The following is a 22468-nucleotide window of genomic DNA, read 5'->3' as shown; positions in this document are numbered from 1 at the left end:
TGTGCCACAACTCGGATGATGTTCAGGGCTTTTAGGCAAGATATTTTCAGCTGTTTAATGTGGCTGAGAAAATTCAGCTTCTGATCGAAGACCACCCCTAGAAATCTGGCTTCCTTGACCGCCGGGATGGTGGATGTTCCCAGACGGATTTCAGGGTCCTGATAGAATTGGCGAAAATTATGAAAGTGGATGCATTCAGTTTTGGAGGACGAAAATGTGAAGCCATTCTCCTCTGCCCAACACTGGATTTTGTTGACGCAGAGCTGAAGCCGTCGCTGGATGCTGGCATACGTGCTGCCGGTTGCATATAAGGCAAAATCATCCACGAACAGCGAGCTGTCCGATCCTTTCTGAACGGATTGAACGATGTCATTAATTTTGATGCTGAACAGAGCCGGCGACAGGATGCTCCCCTGCGGGACACCCAGCTCCTGCTCGTGAATGTCGGACAGGGTGGTGCCGACTCTCACCTGGAATTGTCTGTCTTGTAAAAAATTGTGGATAAACTGAGGCAGGTGTCCTCGGAAGCCGAGCTTGTGCAAGTCGGAAAGAATACCAAATTTCCACGTGGTATCGTAAGCTTTCTCCAGGTCAAAAAATATGGCCACCACATGTTGTTTGTTGACGAAAGCATTTCTTATCGTGGTTTCCAGACGAACCAGATGGTCAACGGTAGAGCGATGCTTGCGGAAACCGCATTGTTCCTTCGCCAGAAGGCCGTCGGTCTCTAGTTTCCACATCAGTCTACCGTTGACCATCTTCTCCATCAGTTTGCAGACGCAGCTGGTCAGTGCAATTGGGCGGTAGTTGGAGGGGTTCGAGGGGTCTTTTCCCGGTTTCGGCAGCGGGATTATGAGGGCTTTCCGCCAGGAGGGTGGAAAGAAACCTGTGACCCAGATGTGGTTATAAACTTTAAGCAGGGTGTCCAGACAGGTTTGGGGAAGGTGCTTTAGGAGTTTATAATGGACTTCGTCCATTCCTGGACAGGAATCCGTACAGGTCTGAAGGGCAGATTTAAGTTCGTTCATTGTGAAAGGAAGGTTGTAATTCTCTGTGTTGTCGGAAAAGAAGTTACATGGTGTTTTTTCTGACAGGTTTTTGGTTTTAAGAAAGCGAGCAGATTTGTTAGCAGATCTCGAGTTCTGTTCTATTGTGGAGGCAAGCAAATTGGCAACTGCTTTCTTCTCTGTGACCAGAGTGTCTGAAAGTTTAAGATGGTGGAAGGTCGGGCATGCGTTTTTGCCCTTAATTCTTTTTAAAACCCTCCACACTTTCTTCTTGGGTGTGTTGGAGGTTAAGGAAGAGCAGAAATCTCTCCAAGACTTCCTCTGGCTCTTTTTAAAAACATACCTGGCTTTCGCCCTCAGCTGTTGATGGGTTCGAACGCTATCGGACTCCGGTCTCCGAAAGACGCATCGCTGCGCTCTCTTCCGAGACTTGCGGGCCTCCCGACATTCCGCGTTGAACCAGGGCGTTCTAGGGACCTGAGGCTTGGAGGTAGACGATGGGACTGCTGCTTTGGCGCAATCTAAAACGATCCGAGTCAGAGCGTCAGCAGGGTCCTTGCTTTTCAATACTGTTTCTTCCTGCAGCTCCGCTCTTATCTTGGTGGTAAAAAAACTCCAGTCTGCTTTGTCGTAGTACAGGCGGTCAGGCAGAGAGTCACCTTCTCCATCTGTGGGGCGGAGGACGACAGGAAAGTGGTCACTCCCGTGCAGATCGTCGTGCACTTTCCACTCGTAGTCCAGGACCAACGATGGATCGCAGACCGACAGATCTAAACAAGAGAGCTTTCCAGAGGACAGATGCAGGTAAGTGGGAGACTTGTCGTTAAGACAGCACAAGTCCATGTCAGAGAGAAGGTTTTCTAAGAGAAGACCTCGGGCTGATGTCATCTCACTTCCCCAGAGCGGGGAGTGTCCGTTGAAGTCGCCCAACAGTAAAAACGGACGTGGGAGCTGGTCGACCAGGTTCATGAGGTCCTGCCTCAGAACACGGACGGAAGGGGGAAGGTAGAGAGAGCAGACAGTGATGGTTTTCTCGAGCGTGACTCTGACTGCCACCGCCTGTAAAGGGGTGCTTAAAAGAACTGTACTGTATAAAAGGGACTTTCGAATAAAAAGAGCGACACCTCCCGTCAACCCCTCTTGCTTCGGTTGAGCGGGTTTAAAAACGGAGTTAAAACCAGAGAGAGATAAAACCTTGCCATCTGTTTGCAGAGTCTCCTGCAGTGCCAGCACTGAAGGTTTCAAAGCACGACAAAGCAGCTGGAGTTCCTGGAAGTTGGCATAGAATCCCCGGATATTCCAGTGGATCACTGCCATTAAAAAGGTTTTTTTATAAAAAAAATAAAGCAGCAGCCTATTCCATCGCTACCCCCTGCTCCTCCACTTGCGGTGGCTCAAGGTCCGCCAGGATGGAATATTTGTTCTTTGACATAAATTTTTCGGGTTCCGACCGGGTCGGAATATCCACCACCTCGGCCCCTCCCGATCCCGCCGTGGCCGCAGCCCTCCCCTCCTTGAGTTTTGGAGGTGCGGGGGGCTTCCGGCCACTTCCGCCAGCCCGAGGGCCAGGCAGACGAGAGGCGGGGCGAGGGGGGGTGGGGTGGGGCGGGAGGCGGACAACGTGCCTCCGCCCAAGGCTTTTCTCTCCCGCCCAGCAGCCCCTGAGGACTGCCGCGCAGGATGGGAAGGGGTGGACACAGCGCCTCCACCCAAGGCCAACGGTTCCGACAAGGCGGTTAAGTCGTCCGTCTGCGTTCCTGTGGACGTCGTCTGGACTGCGACGTCCACCGTCCCGGATCTGACGACAGAGGCATACGACGTCCTAGGCGACGCGGCCTCCACCTGTTTCCTTGCCTCAAAGAAGGAAATTTTCTGTTCTGTCTTGACTTTCTGAATTTGTTTTTCTTTCTTCCAGGCGGGGCAGTCCTTCGATGAGGACGGGTGGCCACCTCCGCAGTTCGCACACAGAGCTGCACTGACGCAATCGCCCTGGTGCGCCGCCTTCGAACAGGTGCCACACGCCTCTTCCTCCTTACATCTGTCTCTCACGTGTCCGAATTTCTGACACTTAAAGCATCTCAGAGGGGACGGTATGTACAGGCTGACATTAACTAGCAGGTATCCGACCCGAATGTCCTTGGGGACATCCGGGCAGCAGAAGGTGAGGAAGAAAGTGTTGGTCGGGACTCTGTCCGACCCCTTCCTCACCGTCACCCTGTACACATCGGTCACTCCCTGAGAGGACAGTTCGCTCTTGATCTCGGCCTCAGACACACCTTTCAACTCCGGGCATCTGATGACTCCCTTTGAGCAGTTGAGACCTTTGTGAGGGGAAATCTTCACTGCCCTATCCACGAAAGTGGTCGCCTTGAGAAGGAGCTGTGTCTGTCTTTTGGATTCTGTCTGTACTAAAAACGCTCCGCTCCTCAGCCTCTTGATGGATCTGAGCGATCCTGCCAGACACTGAAAGCCCTTCTGGACAGCGAAGGGGCTGAGAGCCGACAAGGGCTTGTCGTCATCAGCGCCCTCCATCACTAGCCACGATGGCCAAAAACCAGAGGTCTCGACGACCTCCGACTCAGAGTCTGAGTCGTCCGTTCCCTGTCGTCGTCTTTTTCCGAGTTTGGGGGGGTGTATTTGTTTAGGATTCATGTTGAAAGAAAAATGTGAATTCATCCCTCCCTTACCCACCCACCATGGGGTCCAACTTGGGGGCCAGGGTCAAGGGAACACCAGCTTGACCCCTTCCAGGTTTCGGGAGGGATATACAACCAGCAGCCCAGCTCCAACGTGCTCCCCCCCGATCATGCCCAGCTCCCGGGGACAGAGAGCCGAGCACTACAGGGGTTACCTTCGTTAGCCACTAAACTGCCAGTCTTGACCCAGCCCCACGAAGGGGTAGCCGATTGACACACACGGGCCAATGTGTGCCGCCTGTCTTAGGAGAGGTCCGAGCCAAAGGGATGTGTTGAGAGCAGCGTGCTCTCTCAATCCCCAGGATCTCATTCCCCTCCATCACAGGTCGCGCCGCACGGCAAACACGGCGGGCCTAAAGAAGGCCGCAGAGAAAAAAAGAATGTGGAAAAGAAGGCTTGATGGGGAGCTGAGGACAGAAAAGTGGCGGTAAAAAGAAGAACAAAGAATAGCGAAAGGGACAGTGGGTCACGTTTAGTTTGGGCCTCACTCACGACCTGTTCGGCATGGGAAGCCCTATCAGGGGCATCAGTACAAAACCACCACTTATTCAGCCCTGACAGCTACGATGGCTATGTAGGCTGTCAATTAAGACCTGGGACCAGAGCACCAAACCCCAAGAAGCACTGATGCCCCCGCCGACATAGCTCACTCGATCACTGGCCACTAAGCCTCCCGACCACGACAAGGTAGTGACCCTCCCGGGAGTGGGTCAGGAGAACACCAGCCTGACCCCCTCCAGTTTTCGGGAGGACACACACACATAAACGCGCATACACACACATGCGCACACGTATACACACACACACACACACACACACACACACACACACACCACGCATACATAGATCAACACACAGACAAACATACACTGGGAGATGTGCAAATAACAATATACCATGCTCATATACACTACATAGACTGTGTGCACATACACACACACACACACACACACACACACACACACACACACACAAATATGCCTACGCAGCACACACACACACACACACACACACACACACACACACACACACACACACACACACAGACCTACATTTACCACACAACTGTGTGGTGGATCTCCATCCCTGTCAAGTCACATTTAGCAACAATTACTTTGTAGCACCATAGTGCAACAGAACAAAAATTTTGTTGCAAATAGTGTTAAGTCAGACTTAATCAACTGGTGCACTGACCTGGCTGCAGTGATATCTAGATCTAGATATTCATTTCCCCATTACATGCATGAAATATTGTTTTCTTCAAATGCTCTTGCAACCTCTGCCTCTAAATGGATGGCCATGTACATTTCACTCTGGTCATTGTCTTCCTGGAGTTGAATTGAAAACACATGTGCAGACACATAAATACACACACATGTACACTCTCTCACACATGTACACACACGCGTACATGCGCGTGCACGCACGCACACGCACACTCACTCACACAGAGTTGTATTGAAAAGAGTACACATGCATTTACACATGCACTTACACACGCATTATGTCTCATACTCACATGCGCGTCTTGCACACACACACACACACATTCTCTCTCTCTCTCTCTCTCTCTCTCTCTCTCTCTCTCTCTCTCTCAAACACACACACACACACACACACACACATACACACACAGTTGCACCGAAAACAAAACACATAGCATATAAACTCTCTGTATCTGTCTCTGTGTTTCTCTGAGGCATACACACACACTTTCTCCCCATCCTCGCCCCTCTTTCACCACATACACAGGATTGCATTAAACACACACACACACACACACACACACACACACACACACACACAGAGCTGAATTGAAAACAAACGCACACACATGCATACACACATACACACACTCTCTCTCTCAAACACACACACACACACACACACATACACACAGCTGAATTGAAAACACACACACACGCATACACACACACACTCTCTCTCTCTCTCTCTCAAATACACACACACACACACACGAGTGCATGCGCTCAGATATTCTCTCTCTCTCTCTCTGTTTATAGATTGAACACACTACAAGCTTTGCTCTCCTAATGCAATCCCCAAGATCGCCTTGCCTGTTTCAGTAAATTTCACAATTTTGGAATCTTATCTCTGCAAACAGATAAAAACTAAGAGAGAGAGGAAGGGAAAGCTGTGTCATGAATAAAATAAATGATGGTTATTTTGTCGCATGCTCTTTTTTTGTATTTGGAGATTGGTATCTCTGTATATGATTACTGAAAGTTTCACTTGTGTTTGACAATTAGCCCTAAATCATGTCTTGGTTAATACAAGGAAGATGACACGAAGAGTGTATTAAAGTGGAAATGCCGCCATGCCCACACTACTGAAAACTACCGTAAAACTACTGAAAACTGGGGTTCTGCTACTGAGAGGTATTTGGGGGCTTAGGCAGGTCTGGAATGTGTGTGTTTGTGTGACTTGTTGATGTCTGACAGTGTGTGTGTGTGTGTGTGTGTCTGTGTGTGTGTTTGTCTGTGTGTGTATTGTTGATGTCTGATAGTGAGTGTGTGTGGAAGACATACAATATAACGTCACAGCATTATGTGTGGCTGTCAGCATTCCTAGAATGCCGACCTCTTTCATGGTGCCACTGCTTGTTTTTCAGGTGATTCTTTGGGACTGACAGCGGCTGATGGCTATGACCTGGCAGTGAGGTCCCTTGGAGCTGTAGTATGGTGAGTGTTGTATTCTTCAGTTTAACCTCTTGACTGCGCTGTTGATGTACGGCGTACATCATGAAATGTCGCTCACCAGTGCTGTATTGACGTGTGCCGTACGTCATGTCACAACGTTCTATGTTTCGAGTCCCACATTACAGAAAATACAGTCTGTTAACCATTAAATTAGCTCCCCTGAGAGCTCTTTATCTCCTGAGTTCCATAAGCTAAAATTATTCATCTCATTGTCATATTTCTGGCGAAAGTTTTGCAAGTTTGTACGAAGCTCAAGTTGTGTTTGCAAAGCCATGGCTGAACGCAGACAAACCCCAACACTTGCACTAGTATTGAAAGAAATCTTTCACGATGCAAACAGTAGAGATGAAGATTGTGGACTGAATGAGATAGAACTGCGTGAAGTTGATGCCGAGGACGCTGATTTTGACATGGAGGGGGGTGGGAGGTGGAGTTGCTTGACAAAACTGAAGACAGACAAGGCTCAGCTGATTCAAGGTGCAGGTGGGTGTTTACGAGGTTTGTCAGTTTATTATTTGCTTCCTGTTTGTGTGTGTTTTGAATGTGTTAGCTGTGGTAAGTAGCTTCATCAGTCACTGATCAGTGTGTGAGAGTGAGAGAGAGTCACGTGGGTACTGTGTGTGACCATCACAGTCCAAGGAGGCGTGGCTTGCTGGCTGGCTCATTGTTGACAACAGCGTGTGTCGCTCACCAAGAGCTTTCTTTGTATTTGTTTCCGAGTGTGTATTGGTTTGTTGTTGTTGTTGTTGTTCAGTGTTGTTGTTTTGTGTGTGTGTGAGAGAGTGGGGGAGGGGGGGGAGATGTTTATAAAACTGAAATCAGAGAAAAATATACAGAATTGTATGACAAAATCACTTTGTAAATGCAACACTTATAAAAGTGTGTGTGTTGTCATTTTGTTTTGTATGAGAAAGAGAGAATGAAGGGGGTGTGGCATACCATGAACCAGTTTTAGTGTGTGTGTGTGTGGTTTGGAGTGGGGGGTGAGGGGTAGGTGTGTGTGAGTTTGTATTTCAGCTTCTGAAAACAATCAGAAATAAAATGGTACCATTTCATGATCTTTTTCTATGTAAAATAAATTTTTTAAAACTCCAAAAACCCAACAAACTTCGTCTTTTATGCAATGTTTCAGGTATGCAGCATGATGATGATCATGATGTTCATCCTGGACCATCTGGAGTTGACAACTTGCCACAAACCTACAGCTGAAGACCAGCAGCAGCAAGACCAAAGGGCAGTAAACAAGCCTGCAGCAATTCTGGAGTACAACAAAAACATGGGTGCCATGGACCACCATGACCAACAGCTGCAGCCCTACGATGCCACAAGGAAAACCCTGAAGTGGTACAAATAGCTGTGTGTGCATTTTCTACAAATTGCTGAATGCACACATCCTCTACAAAAAGCAGGCAACAGCAGTACACTCCTGGACTTCCAGAAGGATGTAATTAGTGCCATGATTTTTGGTGACCAAGACCAAGACAGTGCTAAATATGACCACGCTGTTTGTCTTGTGTGGACGACACTTCATTGATGTCATCCCACATACCCCACAGAAGGCCTGGCCACAAAGGAGGTGCAGAGTCTGCTGGAAGAAAGGACAAAGAAAAGATATGAGGTTCTACTGCCCAGACTGCCCCAGCAAACCAGCACTTTGTCTTGAAGACTGTTTCCGCAAGTACCACACAGCGTTTTTACTGGCGATAGATCCTGGGTGAGTACACCCTTTTCATTCTTTGAGTGGACTGTGTTGGAGTCTTATGCTCCTGGACACTGTTGCTCAGCCTTGACAGTGTGTGTGGTTGATCACAACAGTCACAAGAAAGACTGGTTGATAACCTGGTTGATATTGTAGCACCTACATGATGGAATGACAGTCCCAATTTTTTTTATTATTGCATTTTATGGAATTTTTCTGTCAGATTGACTCATTATTTGAATATGTGAGTATTAAAAACAAAATCTTGGTTCATTTTCCTTTCATTTGCTATATACTTTTATGCACTTATCTTCAGTACTTTTTTGAATATAAGCAAACTAAAATCATTGACGTGTTTTTCTTGTTTTTCTGAAAATTTTCTCAGCATAGGCGATAGCAAAACGTACTAGCAGTGAAGGGGTTGATATCTATCTACATGATGTGAGTTTAGATGGGGAAAACAAGATCCATGTACGAAGGAGCGAGTACCTAATACAATGTAAACTGCAAACTTGAAACCAAACGTCACAGCTGGAGTGTGAAATTTTTAGCTACTACCAGAAATTATCAGCAACATCTGTAAATGATTTTTCAGGAAAGCTTGGTATAAAAGGCTAGTTAAGCATGAAATTGAAAATAAATATATCGTATTACTCTTTTTTGTCACAACAGATTTCTGTGTGTGAAATTCGGGCTGCTCTCCTCAGGGAGAGCGCGTTGCTACACTGAGTGTGCCACCCATTTTTTTTGTGTGTTTTTGTCCTGCCTGCAGTTTTTTATTTGTTTTTGAAAATTGTCCTCCACAGTAGCGTGTAACATTTTTGCTATATTTAGCTCTAAATGCATTTATTTTATAATCTGTAAACTAATAGATCTTCTTTGTTCTTGGGCTGCAACTCTCACGTTCAGTCGTATGTACATGAATGGGCTTTTTCTTGTATGACCGTTTTTACCCTGCCATGTTGGCAGCCATACTCTGTTTTGGGGGATAAAACTAATAGATAATTTGCTTTCATGAGATAATAATGCCTTAATGGTGAGTTGTCGTCTGTGTGGAAAAGTTGCAGCAGGTCATTCAGTATGTTTGAAATTTGTAAAAACCCAGATAGTGATTTGAGGCAATTACATGTATAATATAATCATACGGTACTGGTGTGGTAATGAGTGTCTACAGTATTGGTGTGTCTAAAGGTATTTACAGTACAGGTAGTGTCTGCATTTACTGACAGGTATCTTCACAGGTAGTTAAACACCGCTATGTTTACATATGTGGTCATTACTGGTGTTTTTCTGCCATTTACAGTACTGGTACGTTTACAGGTATTTGCAACGTGGATGTGTTTACATAATTATGTTGATAGGACTGGTGTGTTTACAGGTATTTACAACATGGGTGTGTTTACATGTTGACAGTACTGGTGTGTTTAGAAGTGTTTGCAAGATGGGTGGGTTTACATATGTTGACAGTACTGGTGTGTTTAGAAGTATTTGCAACATGAGTGTGTTTACATACATTGACAGTACTGGTGTGTTTACAGGTATTTACATGTGTGTGTTTACAGGTATTTACAGTACAGCCTGATGGACCATGAAGTTTTGTCCATGATGAAATTTGAGCAGTATCTGCCCTTTGACAGAGCCCCAGAAAAAAGGGACACCACTACCTTCAGTGCTCATCAGAGGAATATGGTATGTGTGTATGGTAGTCAATGGTGTCCAACTTTGACCATCCCATCTCTTGACCAAGAGGCCTTTGGGACAGCTGGCGTTAGGATGGTTATCAAAGGCCAACTAGACACCCTAGGCTGCAGCACTAAGAGTTAGTACAGTCTTGTCTCCTAGTGTGAAAGTCATAGTCCTTCACAAAAGACTAAGCTGTAAATGAATTCCCATTGCAGTGGAGAAACCTTTGTTTAATTACACATACTTAACCGTGACCCAACTAGTGTAGACTCTGGCAGGGGTCTGACATTCCTGTCCTGTGCAAACTACTATCCGCCTATGTGGAGAAAACAAAAGCAACTACGGCCAATAACCTCCCGGAAGTAGGTAACCTCCCCTTGGTCCCACTAGCTAGCGCCCTCTTTTTCCGGCAGCCATCATGACTCCTGTTCCTGTGCTCTTCATACGGCTAAGTTTTTTTTGTATTTTCTGTCTGTCTGTTGATTCTCTGACGTTCTCATTTTTTGTCAAATTATGTCTTCAACCAGGTCACATAATTATGTAGCTCGATTGGGCACTCGTGCTAAAATTAAGGCGCGATCGCAATTGATTCGCTGACACTCTGGGCCCTCTACTCTTGGCCCTCTCAGGAACGCCAACCCGCCGCCTCCTCCACTTCCTCCGCTCCCTCTGGTCGACTCCAAACCTCCACTACCTCCTACACCTCCTCTGGTGACTTCTGGAGGTTTGTTGCCACACACTCAGGTCAGTGTTGCCTTTAATGTCATTTTTATCGACCCACGAACGCACTCGACACGATCCGCGTTTTCTCGGCCCTGCCAGTCGGTAGTGTATGAGTCGACCTCCTCTATTTCTTTACCCATACCCACAGTTGCACCAATGGAATGTGCCACAATCCCTTTGGGGAAACAACACACACAAAAAAAATACAAAAAAACCAACTTGTTTTGGATCCACACATTAGTCTGGGCCCTATGTGCGATGCGGCCGTGGTGGCAGCTGTGACATCGGATCACGCGACCCCCCATGTGGCATGCCTCGTGGCGACCTATTCTCTATTCTTCTTTTTACCGCCTCTTTTCTGTCCTCAGCTCCCCATCAAGCCTTCTTTTCCACATTCTTTTTTTCCCTGCGGCCTTCTTCAGGCCCGCCGTGTTTGCCGTGCGGCGCGACCTGTGATGGAGGGGAATGAGATCCTGGGGATTGAGAGAGCACGCTGCTCTCAACACATCCCTTTGGCTCGGACCTCTCCTACGACAGGCGGCACACATTGGCCCGTGTGTGTCAATCGGCTACCCCTTCATGGGGCTAGGTCAAGACTGGCAGTTTAGTGGCTAGCGAAGATAACCCCCATAGTGCTCGGTTCTCTGTCCCCGGGAGCTGGGCATGATCGGGGGGGAACACGTTGGAGCTAGACTGTTGGTCGTATATCCCTCCCGAAACCTGGAATGGGTCAAGCTGGTGTTCCCTTGACCCTGGCCCCTAAGTTGGACCCCATGGTGGGTGGGTAAGGGAGGGATGAATTTACATTTTTTTCAACATGACTTCCAAAAAATCACACACCCCTAACTCTGGAAAAAGACGGCGGCAGGGAACGGACGACTCAGACTCTGATTCGGAGGTCGTTGAGACCTTTGGATTTTGGCCATCGTGGCTTGTGATGGAGGGCGCTGATGATGACAAGCCCTTGTCCGCTCTCAGCCCCTTCGCTATCCAGAAGGGCTTTCAGTGTCTGGCAGGATCGCTGAAATCCATCAAGAGGCTGAGGAGCTCCTTCTCAAGGCGACCACTTTCGTGGATAGGGCGGTGAAGGTTTCCCCTCACAAAGGTCTCAACTGCTCAAAGGGGGTCATCAGATGCCCGGAGTTGAAAGGTGTGTCTGAGGCTGAAATCAAGAGCGAGCTGTCCTCTCAGGGAGTGACCGACGTGTACAGGGTGACGGTGAGGAAGGGGTCGGACAGAGTCCCGACCAACACTTTCTTCCTCACCTTCTGCTGCCCGGATGTCCCCAAGGACATTTGGGTCGGATACCTAATAGTTAGTGTAAGCCTGTATGTGCCCGTCCCATCGGAGATGTTTTAAATGCCAGAAATTCGGACACGTGAGAGACCGATGTAAGGAGGAAGAGGCGTGTGGCACCTGTTCGAAGGCGGCGCACCAGGGCGATTGCGTCAGTGCAGCCCGGTGTGCGAACTGCGGAGGTGGCCACCCGTCCTCATCGAAAGACTGCCCCGCCTGGAAAAAAGAAAAACAAATCCAGAAGGTCAAGACAGAAAAGAAGTTATCCTTCTTTGAGGCAAAGAAACAGGTGGAGGCCGCGTCGCCTAAGGCGTCGTACGCCTCTGTCGTCAGACCCAGGACGGTGGACGTCGCGGTCCAGACGACGTCCACAGGGACGCAGACGGACGACTTACCCACCTCGTCGGAACCGTTGGCCTTGGGTGGAGGTGCCGTGTCCACCCCCTTCCCATCCTGTGCGGCAGTCCTCAGGGGCTGCTGGGCGGGAGCGGAAAACCTCGGGCGGAGGCACGTTGTCCGCCTCCCGCCCCACCCCACCCCCCAGCACCCCTCGCCCCGCCTCTCGTCTGCCTGGCCCTCGGGCTGGCGGAAGTGGCCGGAAACCCCCCGTACCTCCAAAACTCAAGGAGGGGAGGGTTGCGGCCTCGGCGGGATCGGGAGGGGCCGAGGTCGTGGATATTCCGACTCGGTCGGAATCCGAAAAAGTAATTTGTAAAAATAAATACTCCATCCTGGCCAACCTTGAGCCACCGCAAGCAGAGGAGCAGGGGGTAGCGATGGAATAGGCTGCTGCTTTTTTTTTTTTAACCTTTTTATTGGCAGTGATCCACTGGAACATCCGGGGTTTCTACGCCAATTTTCAGGAACTCCAGCTGCTTTGTCTTGCTTTGAAACCTTCAGTGCTGGCGCTGCAGGAGACTCTGCAAAGAGATGGCAAGGTTTTATCTCTCTCTGGTTTTAACTCCGTTTTTAAACCCGCTCAACCGAAGCAAGAGGGATTGACGGCAGGTGTCGCTTTTTTTATTCGCAAGTCCCTTTTATACAGTACAGTTCTTTTAAGCACCCCTTTACAGGCGGTGGTAGTGAGAGTCACACTTGAGAAAACCATCACTGTCTGCTCTCTCTACCTTCCTCCTTCCGTCCGTGTTCTGAGGCAGGACCTCATGAACCTGGTCGACCAGCTCCCACGTCCGCTTTTACTGTTGGGCGACTTCAATGGACACTCCCCGCTCTGGGGAAGTGAGATGACATCAGCCCGAGGTCTTCTCTTGGAAAACCTTCTTTCCGACATGGACTTGTGCTGTCTTAACGACAAGTCTCCCACTTACCTTCATCTGCCCTCTGGAAAGCTCTCGTGTTTAGATCTGTCGGTCTGCGATCCATCGTTGGTCCTGGACTACGAGTGGAAAGTGCACGACGATCTGCATGGGAGTGACCACTTTCCTGTCGTCCTCCGCCCCACAGATGGAGAAGGTGACTCTCTGCCTGACCGCCTGAACTATGACAAAGCAGACTGGAGTTTTTTTTACCAAGAAGATAAGAGCGGAGCTGCAGGAAGAAACAGTATTGAAAAGCAAGGACCCTGCTGACACTCTGACTCGGATCGTTTTAGATTGCGCCAAAGCAGCAGTCCCATCGTCTGCCTCCAAGCCTCAGGTCCCTAGAATGCCCTGGTTCAACGCGGAATGTCGGGAGGCCCGTAAGTCTCGAAGAGAGCGCAGCGACGCGTCTTTCGGAGACCGGAGACCGATAGCGTTCGAACCCATCAACAGCTGAGGGCGAAAGCCAGGTATGTTTTTAAAAAGAGCCAGAGGAAGTCATGGAGAGATTTTTGCTCTTCCTTAACCTCCAACACACCCAAGAAGAAAGTGTGGAGGGTTTTAAAAAGAATTAAGGGCAAAAACGTATGCCCAACCTTTCATCATCTTAAACTTTCAGACGCTCTGGTCACAGAGAAGAAAGCAGTTGCCAATTTGCTTGCCTCCACAATAGAACAGAACTCGAGATCTGCTAACAAATCTGCTCGCTTTCTTAAAACCAAAAACCTGTCAGAAAAAACACCATGTAACTTCTTTTCCGACAACACAGAGAATTACAACCTTCCTTTCACAATGAACGAACTTAAATCTGCCCTTCAGACCTGTACGGATTCCTGTCCAGGAATGGACGAAGTCCATTATAAACTCCTAAAGCACCTTCCCCAAACCTGTCTGGACACCCTGCTTAAAGTTTATAACCACATCTGGGTCACAGGCTTCTTTCCACCCTCCTGGCGGAAAGCCCTCATAATCCCGCTGCCGAAACCGGGAAAAGACCCCTCGAACCCCTCCAACTACCGCCCAATTGCACTGACCAGCTGCGTCTGCAAACTGATGGAGAAGATGGTCAACGGTAGACTGATGTGGAAACTAGAGACCGACGGCCTTCTGGCGAAGGAACAGTGCGGTTTCCGCAAGCATCGCTCTACCGTTGACCATCTGGTTCGTCTGGAAACCACGATAAGAAATGCTTTCGTCAACAAACAACATGTGGTGGCCATATTTTTTGACCTGGAGAAAGCTTACGATACCACGTGGAAATTTGGTATTCTTTCCGACTTGCACAAGCTCGGCTTCCGAGGACACCTGCCTCAGTTTATCCACAATTTTTTACAAGACAGACAATTCCAGGTGAGAGTCGGCACCACCCTGTCCGACATTCACGAGCAGGAGCTGGGTGTCCCGCAGGGGAGCATCCTGTCGCCTGCTCTGTTCAGCATCAAAATTAATGACATCGTTCAATCCGTTCAGAAAGGATCGGACAGCTCGCTGTTCGTGGATGATTTTGCTTTATATGCAACCGGCAGCACGTACGCCAGCATCCAGCGACGGCTTCAGCTCTGCGTCAACAAAATCCAGTGTTGGGCAGAGGAGAATGGCTTCACATTTTCGTCCTCCAAAACTGAATGCATCCACTTTCATAATTTTCGCCAATTCTATCAGGACCCTGAAATCCGTCTGGGAACATCCACCATCCCGGCGGTCAAGGAAGCCAGATTTCTAGGGGTCGTCTTCGATCAGAAGCTGAATTTTCTCAGCCACATTAAACAGCTGAAAATATCTTGCCTAAAAGCCCTGAACATCATCCGAGTTGTGGCACACACGAACTGGGGTGCTGATAAGAGGACTCTCTTGCACCTCTACAGAGCCCTGGTCCGGTCCAAACTGGATTATGGAAGTGTTGTATACGGCTCGGCCAGACCGTCCTACCTGAAACTGTTGGACCCTGTACACCACCAAGGGCTCCGTCTCAGCTTGGGTGCTTTCCGCACCACCCCTGTGCACAGCCTGTATGCAGAGGCGGGGGAACCGCCTCTTTCCAACCGCAGACTGAAGCTGACCCTGAACTATTATTTGAAATTGTTTTCGGAACCTACAAACCCTGCTTACGATGCTGTATTCAACAACCCTTTCGATAAGAAATTTACAGACAACCCAAACTGCATACCTCCTCTCGGACTCCGCATTCAGCCGCACTTGGAAAATGCCGATCTGGATGTCGGTGGCATCTCAGATTTCTCTAAGTTCCCTGACAGCCCCCCGTGGACCTTTACAACACCTGAGGTCCGTTTTGATCTGGCCTCGTACCGTAAGGACACCACCAGTTCTCTGGCCTACAGAACCTACTTTTCGGAACTGTGCCACAAATTCCCCACCTTTCAAGGCATCTTCACTGACGGTTCCAAGTCAGAGGACGGAGTCGCCGCATCTGCGTTCTGTCCCGCCTTTCCTGACCGGCCCTCAACAGAACACATCCTGTCTGACAGCTCGGTATACACCGCGGAACTGACTGCACTGGTCCTGGGGTTAAAAATGGTTCTCTCTTCCAAACAGAAGAGATTCATGATCTTTTCCGACTCCTTATCAGCCCTGGAGGCGATCGCCTGCAGGAATATCACTCATCCCAAACTGCTGGAATTTTATGAAACTTTTACTCTCGCAACGAAGAAAGGATACGAGGTTGTGTTGGCCTGGGTTCCCGGACATGTTGGCATTCGTGGTAACGAAAGGGCGGACCTGCTGGCCAGGAACGCTGTAAAGAAAGAATTGTCCAGATCCTTGGTACCCTATACAGACATGAAGCGGAAGGTCAATTCTTACGTTAAAGATCTTTGGCAAGAGAAATGGAACACCCAGATAGACAACAAGCTCTTCCAGATCCGTCCGGACCTGGGGGAGACCCTCCCTTCGGGGGTGAAGAACAGAAAGGAGGAATCTGTGCTGTGCAGACTGCGTACGGGGCACACTTTTTTTACTCATTCTTACTTGTTGAAGGGGGAGGAGGCCCCTCGATGCGTTCCCTGTGACGAGCCTCTCACCGTGAAACACGTGCTCCTTGACTGTTGGGATCTGCATGACGTTAGACGCAGACATTACACGGCGGTTTCTTTGAAGACTTTGTTTCGTGATGTCCCTCCGTGGGCGCTGATGGACTTCTTAAAAGAAGTGAACCTTTTTAACCAGATTTGAAGGTTTTAAACTATGGAAGTTTTTTTTTAAACTTTGGAGTGGAAAGTTTGAAGTGGTGACTCGTTTTAATTGGTTGTTTTTTTTAGCCTTGTAGTAGTAATTGACGCGGCGATAGCCTTGAGATGGCCTTAGTGGTCGGCGAGGCTCTAAGCACCATAATTTCATTTCATTTACTTACGTTAAGGATCTTTGGCAAGAGGAGTGGAACACCCAGACGGACAACAAGCTCTTCCAGATCCGTCCGGACCTAAAAGAGACCCTCCCTTCGGGGGTGAAGAACAGAAAGGAGGAGTCTGTGCTGTGCAGACTGCGTGCGGGGCACACTTTTTTTTACTCATTCTTACTTGTTGAAGGGGGAGGAGGCCCCTCGATGCATTCCCTGTGACGAGCCTCTCACCGTGAAACACGTGCTCCTTGACTGTTGGGATCTGCATGACGTTAGACGCAGACATTACACGGCGGTTTCTTTGAAGACTTTGTTTCATGATGTCCCTCCGTGGGCGCTGATGGACTTCTTAAAAGAAGTGAACATTTTTAACCAGATTTGAAGGTTTTAAACTATGGAGGTTTTTTTTAACTTTGGAGTGGAAAGTTTGAAGTGGTGACTCGTTTTAATTGGTTGTTTTTTTATCCTTGTAGTAGTTATTGACGCGGCGATAGCCTTGAGATGGCCTTAGTGGTCGGCGAGGCTCTAAGCACCATAATTTCATTTCATTTCACCCCATCATGGAGCCCCAGCCTTCAGTCAAGGGCCTGTCAGAGGATGACTTTGTTGTCACTTCGGAAGCAAGCACCATGTCTTTCAGACACATGGTTGCACCACAAGACCCCATCACATCCTTCCGGCTTCCTTACATTTCAGCAGAACCTGCATGGTGAACACCTTCATCCCTCAAGCACACAGCAGCTGTTTCCTGATTTACCCATGCTGACTGGTGTCCTCTTAGGACCAGTATATGATAATCAGTTGTGTGTGACAATGACCATCAGATCAGCAGAGCAGAGCAGGCAGCTGCTGTCCTGACTATTCGGGCTGGAATCTGATTATACAATTTATAGTAGAGAGTGTTTTTCCCAAGTTGCATCCCCAGTCCCTCGATCAAGAGGGCCTTTGGACTCACCATTGGGACGGATCCCAAAGGCTAGTTAGCCCTCAAGGCTACAGCACTAAGTCCCAGTGCACTTTGACTTCTAGTCTGAGAGACATAGTCCTTCATGAAAGACTAAGCTGCTAATGATTTCACTTTGCAATTCAGAAACAGCTGATAATACAGCTCTCACTTTACTGTTGGCCATACTGAAAACGCATGTCAGATCAGTGATTTGATGTAAATGGCCAGTACAGCACATCTACAGCGACGGGCGCAATAGCCGAGTGGTTAAAGCGTTGGACTGTCAATCTGAGGGTCCTGGGTTCGAATCATGGTGATGGCGCCTGGTGGGTAAAGGGTGGAGATTTTTGCGATCTCCCAGGTCAACATATGTGCAGACCTGCTAGTGCCTGAACCCTCTTCGTGTGTATATGCAAGCAGAAGATCAAATACGCACGTTAAAGATCCTGTAATCCATGTCAGGGTTCGGTGGGTTATGGAAACAAGAACATACCCAGCATTCACACCCCCGAAAACGGAGTATGGCTGCCTACATGGCGGGGTAAAAACGGTCATACACGTAAAAGCCCACTCATGTGCATACGAGTGAACACAGAAGAAGAAGAAGAAGACATCTACAGCCACTTTCCTCCATCCCAGACTTAGTGCGCACCACACACAGCCAGAGGCCTGTCATGGATCCGGTCCCCTTTCTCACTAAAGAACCTTCAGCAAAAATTTTCCCCATGGAAACCCTCTTCCATTAGGAATTCCACCACAGAATGCGACTCAGTGACCTGTGGGCACATGAAGTGCACTCCCACAGCCTGATCCATCCCAGCCATTGACTGCCGACAACTTTCTGCAGGTTGCTCCAACATGCCACACTCAGGTAGAGAAGCCACCAAGCCTTCCGCATGCCCCTTCGTGATGGTACCTACCTGGGCAATTACACAACCCTGTCCCAGAGACACCAGGGACCTCAAGTCTCTTGTTGCCAAATGTCTGCCCTTCTATGCATAGGCAACATGCCAGTGCTGTCTTTTTTGGCAACGACAGAAAAGTGGGGGGGTGGGGGGGGCGCGCCTATCGCCTGTCAGCTCTCATGGAGGAGCTCTACAGATCTGGCTGTCACGCCTAAGGCAAGCCCAACATGGTGGCCTACCTCTGTCTCGTGCCACAGTTTCCTCTAAACACATATACCACTTCCACTATCAGCCCATAACTGATGTGGAATCATCAGATCAAACCACATATGCACCTCCTTGCATTGACGCTCAACCACACTCAAGTCAGACAACCCTATAGGGTATGTGTTTCCTTCCCTTCCTTTGATTCGAAGGGCTCTCAGTAAAGTGTGGATTCAACACACAGACCCGATTTTCTTTGCGCTACATTTATCAGCACAGCTGTGGTCCACAGACCTCTCCCACAATACAGCTGCAGACCTCAGTCTTCTTTGCCCGCACAAATATCCTTAGGTGACACAGTACACTCTACCTTCATCGAATTCTACTTGAGGGACATCTGTCGCTTTAGGGATGATGGCTCAAGAGGCGTTGCCTCTGCAGTGGTCACACAACAGGCCATCGCAGCGCACTGGTGATAGAACAGAAGGATCGAGACTTGATGCCTCCTCAGCCAGAGCACATGAAGTCAGAGCATGATCCTCTTCTCTTGCCTTAGTGCACTCAGCATGGCTGCAAGACATCATGGATGCTACCTTCTGGAAAAACCCTGCTACCTTCATCGACTTCTACCTGAGAGACGTCGCACGCTTGCGGGATGATGGCTCAAGAGGCATCGCTTCTGTGGTAGTTGCACAACAGGCCATCGCAGCACACAGACAGTAGAACAGGCGAGCCCTCCACCTTGTCGCGCTATTCTGCACTAGTTGGGTCATGGTTAAGTATGTGTAATTAAAAGGAAATTTTCTATCTAAAATTACGTTTAAATAACATACTTACCGTGACCCAAATTTAAGACCCTCCCGTCCTCCCCGCTTCCTGTTCTCCCTGCTCGCTGCGCTGGTGATGGCATATTGCCGTCAAAAGAGGGCGCTAGCTAGCGGGGCCAAGGGGAGGTTACCTACTTCCGGGAGGTTATCGGCCGTAGTTGCTTTCGTTTTCTCCACATAGGCGGATAGTAGTTTGCACAGGACAGGAATGTCAGACCCCTGCCAGAGTCTGCACTAGTTGGGTCACGGTAAGTATGTTATTTAAACATAATTTTAGATAGAAAATTTCCTATCATTTGGTAAATCTAATTATGATTATCTCGTAAAATAAAAACACAGATTTGAAAGTTGAGACTTTTTTGTTTGGATCTAATGTGAACCATTTCACTTTATTTTTCTTCTCTTGTTGAGTTGTTTGCCTTTTATGTTTGTATTGTTAAACTTAGTTACTTCACCAGACTTGGGGTAGGTTGGGGGGATTTTTGGCAGAATCAGTTATGCATTGGACTTGTGATACAATGCTCACCAAATAATCAGGTCTCATTATGCGTTGGACTTGTGATACAATGCTCACCAAATAATCGGGTTTCATTATGCGTTGGACTTGTGATACAATGCTCACCAAATAATCAGGTTTCATTATGCGTTGGACTTGTGATACAATGCTCACCAAATAATCGGGTTTCAAGGCCCCATTTCAACATGGTGTTGTGTCCTTGGGGAAAGGCACTGTAATTTTCCTCACTGCCTTCATTTGATGAAGATTAAAGCGACAGAGAGAGAGAGAATTTGGCCTCTGCTTCCCATGCTGAGCCCTCGACAGAGTGGATAGGAAATCACCAAAATGCTGTGGGACCTTAAACCTTTTTTTTTTACCTTGACTTTTAATTAGTTTCAGTATGAACCAGGAACCTAGGAACATCCAGTGCATAAAACTACACCAGTTGCCTTTTGTGTCTGTTGGACAGTGTGTGTGTGAGTTTGAGAGTGTGTGTGTGTATGTGTGTGTGTGTGTGTTTGGTGCATGCATGTTGTATTTGGTTTACTTTCTGAAATAATGTTTAAACATGGTCAGGCTTGGGGTCTGGCAGTGCGGGAGGTGAGTGAACAGAAGGATGAATGCGATGTTACGGTTTGTGTCATGAAAAATGGATTTGTTTTCTTAACTGCAATATTCTAAAGTGGATGTATACATTGCTTATATGTATTCACATGTCTTACATGTTTATCGTGGCTTTTTAAAAAAAGATTTTAAGTCACATGTAATATTTTTGTGTTGAGACTGAGTACTGACAACTGTAGTTTGAAGATACCTCTGACATCACCTGTATGATACAGTACAAAAACCCTTCTCTGTCTCTCTTTCTCTCTCTTTCTTTCTCTCTCTCTCATTCACTCTCTCTCTCTCTCTCTCTCTCTCTCTCTCTCTCTCTTTCTCTCTTATATCCTAGTTTTATTGGAGCTGGTTATGGAATATGTTGCTCTGTTTGCATTAACGATTAATGTGACATGTGCAAAACAAAACTTTGTTGTTGCTCCCTGTTTATATAGGACTATGGCCTTAACTGAATAAACCATCTTGAATCTTGAATCTCTCTCTCACCATCTTGAATCTTGAATCTCTCTCTCACTCTTTCTGTATCTCTATATCTCACCCTCCCTTTCTCTCCCTGTTTCTCTCTCTCTCTCTCTCTCTCTCTCTCTTTTCGTCAGGTCCTGGATGGTGTTACGCTATTCAACCTGGAGGTGACGGAAAACGCCTCGACTGGCAGCACTGAGGGCACTCTGCTAGAACAGCTGGACACCTGTTCCACCCCGTTTGGTAAAACCACCTTCTTTGTTTTGCTGACAAACTACTACTTTGTTCGTGGTCTGCAACTCCCACGTTCTTCTTTCGTATCTGCCCGCCTTCATCAAGTTGAAGATTCTGGCATTTACAAAGGTTCTGGTTTGCTGTTGTGGGGTTTGTTTGGGTAGTCAGTGCCCAACTAAGGGGACTGGACAAGGGGGCTGGGGCCGGAAGTAGGTAACCTCCCCTTTGCCCCCCTAACTGGCGTCCTCTTTTTCCGGCAGCCATTATGACTCCTGTTCCTGTGCTCTTCATATGGCTAAGTTTTTTTCATATTTTCTGTCTGTCGATTCTCTGGCGTTCTCATTTTTTGTCAAATTTTGTCTTCAACCAGGTCACATAATTATATGGTTTGATTGGGAGATTGGGCTAAAATTAAGGTGCGATTGCAATCGATTTGCGGACACTCTGGGCCCTCTATTTCTGGCGCTCTCAACAACGCCAACCTGCCGCCTCCTCCACTTCCTTCGCTCCCTCTGGTCGACTCCAGACCTCCACCACCTCCTGCACCTTCTCCGGTGACTTCTATGGGTACATTACCCCATACTCAGGTCAGTGGTGCCATTGATGCAGTCGGCAGGACGCCCGAGTCGATCTCCTCTATCACTTTTCCCATGCCCACAGACTCAACAGTGGAATGTGCCATAACCCCTTTGGGAAAGTAAAACCATACACTGGCTTTGGATCCGCACGCAAGACGGCCCTATGTGCGATGCGGCCGTGACATTGGCTCACGCACCCCCCACGCGGCATGCCTCTTCCGTCTCTGATCTTATGGCGACTGAGGCGCTTAGGGATGCCCTCCCCATATGTAGGGAGGAAGGTGGACCACTAGGGGACATGCTCGCCCATGCGCGTGCACCCTCCCCTTGTCCCAAGCGTCCAATCCAAGGGAGACAACTCCTTCTTCGGCACCCTTGCCGGTGACCGCCGCAGTTACTTCCCTTTACCGGCACGGCCCCTCGCCTTCAGTGCGGGTGTGTGCACGGTCCCTTCATCCCTTCAAGCTTTGCGGTGATGACCCCATCTGCCACACCGCTGGTTGCTGCTGTTTCCCATCCACTAATGGCGTCTCAGCAAGCTGCTCAGCCAAACAACCAGCAACCCATTGTTAACTTGCTGCAGCAATTATGCACTGGTGCCACACCTTGCGCCTGCTCCGCCCCTTGCCCACAGAGCAGATGCGTGCACGGCCCATTGAACTTCGGCAGTGCTGGTTTCTTCTGCCCCACTGCATAA

The 22468-nt window shown here is 48.4% G+C and overlaps 1 protein-coding gene across 1 annotated transcript in view; it reads left to right on the top strand.

Moving 5' to 3' along the window:
* LOC143291193 (DNA mismatch repair protein Msh6-like) overlaps positions 1 to 22468 on the top strand; it is a 241374-nt gene that overhangs the window by 86084 nt on the left and 132822 nt on the right. Inside the window, exons 16-18 of the mRNA XM_076600922.1 lie at positions 6336 to 6405; positions 9685 to 9811; positions 21094 to 21202. Coding sequence (XP_076457037.1) covers positions 6336 to 6405; positions 9685 to 9811; positions 21094 to 21202 — 306 coding nt within the window. The remainder of the gene's footprint in view (positions 1 to 6335; positions 6406 to 9684; positions 9812 to 21093; positions 21203 to 22468) is intronic.

The sequence above is a fragment of the Babylonia areolata genome, chromosome 16 (assembly GCF_041734735.1).
Source record: "Babylonia areolata isolate BAREFJ2019XMU chromosome 16, ASM4173473v1, whole genome shotgun sequence".
Lineage (NCBI taxonomy): Eukaryota > Metazoa > Mollusca > Gastropoda > Neogastropoda > Buccinidae > Babylonia > Babylonia areolata.
The sequence above is the reverse complement of the archived record's forward strand: the minus strand, read 5'-3'. Positions and strand labels throughout refer to the sequence as shown.